Genomic DNA, 8,483 nt, shown 5'->3' on the forward strand with positions numbered 1-8,483 from the left:
AATAAAGTGTAAAATAAAAACAAGTAAGCAGAATTTAACCAAAATAGATTTAGACCATAGAATCTCAGTCCACCCCTTTCATCTATTGGAAAGGAAACAGTTTTCTCACAGGATTTTTGCATTCACCCACAAGGAGACAAGGGGGAAACAAGCCAGTGGCCATCTCAGCCTTTCTTGCTTTCTTAAAAGTAGTTCCTGGACATTTCATTTTAAAAAGGGGAGTCTGCAGCTTTCAGAAAAGGAAAAACCATTGGTTCTTCAGACCCTTTCTGACTTTGTGATGTTTGAATTCTACATGATATGGCAAAACAAAGGGCAAAAAGACGCAAAAGTGGTGGTGTGGCTTTTCCCACAGAAAGCTGTCTCCTCTCCGGGGCTACATGTTGATACTTTCCCTGTGTGGAGCAAGCTGAAGGATAGTCTGAACCACTCAATTTCATGATAGTCCAGTCCAAATATTTAGTAGGATCAATTGTTGAAAGGAGGCGGTAACTTAAATGTTTCCTCTAACAGTTAGTGACTTGTTTTTCAGCCTTTTTTAAAGGACCATTAAATTTTAAATGCTAAAAATAATAAAGTGTCAAACTTACTTAAAATGTGTGATTTGTAAACAGTACCCCAGCTTCCTAGATTCATAGCGTGTGTGTGTGTGTCAGTCGCTCAGTCATATCCAGCTCTTCGCCACCCCATGGACTGTAGCCCACCAGGCTCCTCTGTCCATGGGATTCTCCAGGCAAGGATACTGGAGTGGGTAGCCATTCCCTTCTCCAGGGGATCTTCCCGACCCAGGGATCAAACCCAGATCTCCCCCATTGCTGGCGGATTCTTTACCGTCATAGCAGAAGGTCTGTTATTTGTGATTCAGTGGACTCACACAGAGAACAGCTCTGATGGAGTCCAGCCTGCGGCTGGTCTTGTACAGCGCCACAGGTAAACGAGTGAATGCCCCCCAGCAGCGAGAGCGTTCCGTCCTCACAAACCCTGGCTTGCCCCAAGTACTAACAGTAGTACTGTTCACATACGCATCCACTATGACAGCCACAATCTTTCGAACTTGACCTTTGTTGCAAATTATGGAAAAGTTGACTGTCTCTAGAACATAAGAGTTTAAAAATATAATGATAATTAGTCTTAATTGTGATAATTACTATTCCCAAGAACTATTGTAAACTATAACTGCACATTTTTTAAAGCCTTTTATGTATACTCTGCATTGTTTTTCTATCAACACAGTCTTACTCATCATCTGTTTCTATTTTATAGTCATACCCCATGGTATTGCAGTACCGACCAAGAATTGATTTTGGTTAGACCAAGGGGCCCGGATCCCGCCGAACGAACCCTGCACTATGCGTTCACCCGTCGACAGATTGCACAGTGAAAGGTGTGTGGACTCGAGGGACGCAGCCAGACTCTCACATGCGAACAAGGCCACTGTCTGTCTCTAAACTGTCAGTTGCATTTATGTTGTTTCTATTCAGAGCAAACCAAGTGCCATTCTGCTACCAAACCATCTGCACAAGGCGTCGTGCGGTCTCCCGGCGTACAAGTCATGGCTGAAATCAGTAGGTGTGCGGCCATGACCTAGCCTTCTGAATATTTTGCTTGCCTGTTCCAAGATTGTTCTAATGTTTGACTACACTAGTAATATGGCTCAATCTTTGTGGTGTTGCAGTTTTCACATACTTACTATTTGACTAATTCTTGTTTAAATAGAGTACTGTACAAGGAACTAATAATTATTATATCTTGAAATTATTTTGTATGGGAAATATATTTAGAGAAATGGCCTTTGAGCCACTGTCCTGTTTGCGGTAAGCTTTTTGTGTGCAAAATAGTTCACTCTTGAGTGTGCAAGTCCTTTTGGGAAGAATTCCAATTGTTCTGTACATTAGAGCACATAACTGTAGGCATTTGGGGTCATCTGTCTGTGTAGTCTACCAGTCGCACAAGGAGGGCCTGTTCGCCTTCCAGAAAATGTACATGACTCCTTGGAGAGTGAAGTGAGATTCATAACCATTTGAAATGTTGGCAGCTGATCACATTCACTTCTAACAAAACCCATGTTTCAGTGAGGTTAATCTTTCATAATGCCTTATGATGAGCGGGTGCTGCTTCCTGAGACGTCATTGCCCTTGTGTAGCCCACATTACTGTGTGCGTCATGATATTGTGGTTCTTAATCTAACAAGTACACTGTTTCCCTTTTTCAGTTGGCCTTAGGTGTGTGTCAGTGTGGCATGCAGAAAGTTATGATGATTTTAAATACTAGGGGTTTTAGAGCAGGTAACATTAGCTATTTTATGGATTTCAAAAATCTCAAAGCAATTGTAGATTAAAACTGTTAGTAACCTGTCACATTTCCAAACCATATGCATAAACTAGAACAAATACTGTGTCATAGATAAATATGCTAACCAGAATTAATGGTTTGAGGCTATTTCACTTTAGATCCTGTAGTAATTAGGGGGAACTGGGATTATTGTTTTATAAATAAGTTCTTTAAGGTCAGAGCTATGATAATGTCCTTGGTTTTGCAGTTTTGTTAAGTCTTCCATTCCTTTTGAGATGAGTCTGCAAGTCAACAAAAGTCTTCTTACCTTAAATTATATGAAGAACTTCATTTTAAACCTCTTAAAATCTACACTGTTTCTCATAAGCTTTGGAAATTAAGTTTGACTAATTGCTTTGAAACAAAGTTAACTTCTGAAACTTAGGAAATAATCTTAAAAGTTAGGAAAAATACTTGTTTTAGAAATCTGACATGAGCACAATCTGTGTGTTACACACATAGCTTTTATACTGTATTTTCCAGTAAAATGTATCATAAGCTAATGCCTTCTAAATCTCAAAATGCTTCTTAGAAATAAAAGTATATGACTCTAAGAAACACAAAATACAGCTAAATCTTGATGCATTTCACAATATAAAAGGCTGAAACGTCATAATTATCTTTTCTGTATATCTTTGTTTCAAGTCAAAAAGTCTAAAGTTTTCTGTTGTTTTTGGCCTGACTTTTGTGGAAAAGGTCATGGCAATATTTTTTTAAATTTCATTTTGTTAAATTGTGTTTGTGCTTGGAAGGGCTCACAAACAGAATTTAAAAGGCAGATTTTTGTTAACTCTTAAAAAATGGTTGGAACAGACCATTACACTAAACCAAAAACTGAATTTACTCTCCAGCTACAGAAATTATTTTGCTGTGCTGTGAAATCCAGTTCCCTGACATCTCTAAGGCATTTTTAGATTTCTTATAAATTTGTCACATCTAGGTCAGTGATTACTTATGGAAGTTGATTTTTAATAACTCGAATTGAGAGTGCATTTTAAAAACCACAAATGAGACCTGGATGTTTTCGGGTTCCCAGCCAAAACTTACAGCCTTAAATGAGTTTTATATACATGATCTCTTAAAATTTGGCCTGTTGCCTCATCTTATGTAATGTCCCTATTTTCCAAGGAAATACATAGGAAGTAATTATGGAATTGAGAATAGTTTTATATAGAATTCCTTTATTTAATGTTACTGTATTAACGTTTTTATTGAAATGCAGTGGAATATGTGCCAAAACATGTGAAAACCCTTGCATAGAGAAGGGCATCTGTTATATGGGGAAAGGTACACATTTTATGATGGTCCTGAATAATGTGGTGTTACTGTTTGAACCACAGACTTCTTCATCTGTTCAACTATGGTTTTTAAGTATGGGACTACTTTCATGTCTAGTAATACACTAATCCCTAGTTACTTATCCCCTGAGTCAGGCTGTGAAATTTGTAAGAAACCAGATATAGAAGAAATACACAGGCAAAAATACATAGGTGGTCAGTTTTACAAACTTGGGGTGCTAATAAAATTAACTCTTTATACAAATACCCTATATGAATAATCATCTGAATCTGCAAAATTGGAGAATAAAACTAAGTTTTTCTTTTGTCTCTTGTTTCTTAAGCAACAAACTGAAAGAACTTTACTTCCACAAAAGATTTTGTAATCGGTTATCTCTGCTTTAGATATCATAGATGTCCAAGGGTCAAGGGACCTTGGATCTAAAGAAGGCCTGTGCGTTAGAAGACATCAGTTTAACTGAAGTAATCACATTAGTTAATAGAAAAATCCAAATATGGCCCTTTCTCCAGGTTAACAAAATGCTTTTAAGTATTTCTAAAAAAAAAAAAAAAGGTTCACTGATTAGGTGATATTAGGTCATTCAGTCTGGGGTCCAGGTACCTTGGGTGATGCTTTTAGAAAAGTATGTTATTTCTTTATTCATTAAAAGTCTGTCCCATATTAATATGCTACATTTTATAAATGTAATGAGTTTGCTCAACTATATGTAACCTAAATTAAAATGATTCTTTAAGGGGGAAAAAAGTATGTTATATAATATTGTGAACTGTTTAGCTTTATTGAACTATTTAAGAGAAAGTGCCTCATTGCTAAAGTGCATTTCTGTTTTAGATTTACTGCATAAGTTTTGAGTTTTCTGTCCCTGTCTCTTATCAATGGTTTTATATCTAAATAGGCTCTTGTAAGTTAGAGTAATCTCTTTTTGAAAGATTTTCATAAGAAAATAGATATCACCAAAGACATTTTAGTGTTAATAACCATGTTAGAGAGAGACAGTTTTAACTGTTTGGAGGTTGAAAATTTTTAGACTGCAATTTACTTTTATATAATTAGGCAATAACCTTGAGTAGTTGCTAAAATATCACCAAAGAAAGACTTTAATTTTCATGGTAAGATCAATCAAATGCAAGTTTTTCTTGCAATAATCAGAACATACTTCCTTTCAGCCATGTTTCTTATTTTTCCAGCACCATCTGGAATTTCTTAGGAAATTCTCAAAGGTGAAAAAGAGATTAACACAACCAGTAGCCTCCCTCTGGATGAAAAATGGGAGAAATACATAGTTTGGAGAGAAAATTGAAATTGAGATTTTAAATTCTAATTTGAGAAGATTTTTATCCCATGGAGGCGATATGGACTAAAATTATGCTTATTTAGTTCCTGGGTTCTTAGTAATATGAGAAATTTTATTAAAGACAGACTTTGGTAAAAGTGCTGACATGCTTCCTTGTGTAGAAAACAGTACATTCTCTTGGACTCACATAAGTAAATGCTTTTTCTGTATCCAAAAACAAAAATTTTCCTAAAGGCCTGTGGGTTGTTTTTTTTTTTTTTTTTTTAAGTAACTCTTTGTCTTGTTTCTCAGCAGTTATTTTGTTATTAGAATTTAACCATACAGCCAAATTCGGCAAGACGGGCCCCAGATGAAGAGCATGCACATCAGGTTAAGCCCTGACCTCACACCGATATTTTGGGCAGCCCGTGCTGTGGGCCACCTCAAGTAAAGCCCACACTAATGAAGTCTTCCTGACAGGCCCCTAGGTAAACCTCCTGGGCTAGGGTAAAGATGGATGTACTCATTACATACTCTGGTGTACCATAGGAATTTTCCAGCAGGCTATACTTTATACCAGTGAGATGTAGATACTGGTTGTAGGCATTACAAAAGGAGAGTTTGCCATAGCTTTAATTTTATGGGTTGGAAACATAAAAATATGAAATGCTATCATTTTAAGATACACCCCTGTCCCTACAATAAGGAATATAACCTGTCTGACAGATGTGGTTTATAAAAATTGAAAAACATGCTAAAACTCAAACCCTCTGAAAGCACAAAATAACCAACTAATTCTGGATTTACTTGATACACTTAGTTCAGTAGTATTTTGTTGAAAAAAGTTCAGATTGAAAGTTCACTAAAAATACTTAAATATTACATCACAGGGTTTTCATAGTTTTTTCTTAAAGCTGTAGCATTTTCCCAATAATTTAAAAGTGATTCTCTTCCCACTGTAATATAGTTTTCACAAGCAGTGTGTTTATTTGCTATCCTGACTATATTTTCAAATACAGTTAAAATGCTTGAGCACTTCCTTTTTAGAAAGTTATGAAATTAAACAAAAATAATTTAAAATGTGTCTGCATACTTGCTATGCCCCTTTTTCTAGGATTCAGAACTTGAGACATTATTCAGAAATGCGTTTTAATTTTAATTGTCTTTAGAATCAAGTGGAACATTAAATACTGGGTCCAGTTTTCTTCCATTTTTCAGAGCTTCATGGAATAAGAAGCGAATCTAGTGTAAACTGAAGATTAAATATTTCTGGGCAGTGCAGAGATAGTGAATAGATCATGTGTATGTGGACTTCACATCAGTCCAGCATAGCAGGCATTCTGCACATTAGAAATGGAATGGGATCAGCCTACCATTGTTTGGGGGCGGTTTTCTTTTGCTGTATTTTTTTGAATGGGGATAGGGGCCCAAGTGTCCTTATGAAGCTGTGGTCGGCGACAAGAGCTTGTGGGGGGAGCACCAGTGTTCTGCTGCGTTTCCTGCTTCTGGCAGCTCAACATCACGCACCAGTTCTTAACAGAGTAGCCCTCACGTTAAATTAAACCATCATAGACTATACTGTACAGTTCTGTTGCTAATTTTCCTTTGAAATATGAAATATTTTAAGCTTTCTTTTTGTCAAAAGTGGTAACATCTTAATACAAATAAAAACCTTTTTGTGGTTGTAAGATTTAGCTTATAAATCATTCAAATTGAAGTGAAAGATTACCAGGTCATTGTTAATGACTTAGTCTATTAAGAATATATGTATTTTTGTAAAGGGAAAGCACTTGTAGATATTTAATCAGTACTATATGTCTGTTTTGCAGAAATAAAATGCTGCTTAGAGATTCTCTTTAAATATTTTTTATTTTTGTGCTCAAATGTATTTTCTGTTGATCTATGGAATGTTCTGTACAAAGCTGTATGGTTGTACTGTTGGGCTAGATACTTTTGTTTTTTAAAATCTGGACTTAGCCAAGTATATTTGACCATGTTAAAAATAGTATCTTTGTTATTAAAAACTTGATTGCATAATTTTTTGTGTGTCATCCTTCATATCAGTAGCTGCAGATCATAACCTTCATTGAAAAGTTTCCATTAAGTATTATTGTAGCAAATTTTATGAACATTTGTTGAATATTTGAGATAAAAAATCTTTAGGAAATGTTTGTTTACTTTAGAGATGGCAGGCTGGCCCTCGAATAATACTGCAATTTTCACACAACCGTAGTATGCGAATTCTATTCAAGTTCCCATAAACTACAGACCAGCAGACACGGGAACATATCCAGGGACGTAAAATAAGGGGCAAACCTTTCATGGTCTAAAGGCATTGAAATCACACAGGCCTATTCTCATCACTGTGGAATTCTGGTGGAAATCAATACCAAAGGATATTTGAAAACAGCCCACATATTGTCAAGTGCAGTGTGACGTTTGCCAAGAGATCTTTGACTCAGCCGTTGAAAGCCTCAGTAAAGTTAAAAGACTGAAAAAAAACAGGGTGACTACAGAGAAGAAAAATTTAAATGAGAAGTTAATATCAAAGATACTTGAAAAACCCCGTGTATTTGGAAATTAAGTGTCCACTATAGGAGCCATACAAGGTATATTAGAAAATATTTGTAAACAATAAAAATGAAGAGAGAATTTATCAGAATTTGTTGCAGTTAAAGCTGCTCAAGGCAAGTAAATACAATGTGGAATCTTGAATAAGGTATGAAAACAAATAATGGACGCTAGCATAAAGTTTTGTGAAATTTGAACAAAATGTGCAGTTAATAACATCACATGTTAATTTCTTGTCTTGTGTGTTTTTGTTTTTTTTTTTTACAACATAGTGTTTCTTTATATACTCAGAATTCGATTAGAAGTTTCAAGCCTCATTCAATTTTTTTTTAATCACAAAGATAATAAGTTTTCTAGACTTTTAGCAGTAATACTAGATTACTAGTAACACTAGATTAGATTGCTACTGTTTAGCAATACTACTAAAATAAAGGGAACTATATTAAAGTTTTGAGTGAATATAAATTAGAAATCTAGCATTCTCTGCATAGTCAAGTGTAATCAAAATGTCTAAATTTTTTAGTTAGGCAAAAAATTCATAAATTTTCTAAAACATGTAATATACATACTATTTATATTAAAAAATGTTAGTCACTTAGTCGTGTCCCACTCTCTCCATCGTGTCCCACTCTTTGTAGCCCACCATGCTCCTCTGTCCAAGGAATTATCCAAACAAGAAACCTGGAGTGGGTAGCCATTTCCTCCTCCAGGGGATTTCCTGACCCAGGGATCAAACCCAGTCTCCCTCACTGCAGGCAGATTCTTAACCATCTGAGCCACCTATTTGTATTTATGTATACAAAAGCTTTTCTACTATACTTGATAAAGGCCTGAGAAAGAACAACAAAAAAAGAGATGGAGAAATTGGAAAGCAAACTAAATTAAATGAGAGCTCTAAATATGAAATAGAAAAAAAGTGAAACAAACCAGACACAAGATCATCACAAAGTCCAGTTGTCTTTAAACAAAGCTGCCCACTAGACACATCTGGAGCTTTGGAGAAAAGTCC

At 35.5% G+C, this 8,483-nt stretch overlaps 1 protein-coding gene across 5 annotated transcripts in view; it reads left to right on the top strand.

Moving 5' to 3' along the window:
• The window catches only part of PCGF5 (polycomb group ring finger 5), a 122,340-nt gene extending 115,400 nt beyond the window's left edge, over positions 1 to 6,940 (top strand). For 3 of the 5 annotated variants that reach the window (XM_055559973.1, XM_055559972.1, XM_055559975.1), the window contains one exon: positions 1,264 to 6,940. In XM_055559973.1, the coding sequence (XP_055415948.1) occupies positions 1,264 to 1,311 (48 nt within the window). In that variant the 3' untranslated portion in view covers positions 1,312 to 6,940. Of the gene's footprint in view, positions 1 to 133; positions 458 to 1,263 lie in introns of those variants that run through there. The other 2 variants (XM_055559970.1, XM_055559971.1) reach the window with 1 other exon arrangement.
• The last annotated feature ends 1,543 nt before the right edge of the window (positions 6,941 to 8,483 follow it).

This window comes from Bubalus kerabau, chromosome 22, assembly GCF_029407905.1.
Source record: "Bubalus kerabau isolate K-KA32 ecotype Philippines breed swamp buffalo chromosome 22, PCC_UOA_SB_1v2, whole genome shotgun sequence".
Taxonomy (NCBI): Eukaryota; Metazoa; Chordata; class Mammalia; order Artiodactyla; family Bovidae; genus Bubalus; species Bubalus kerabau.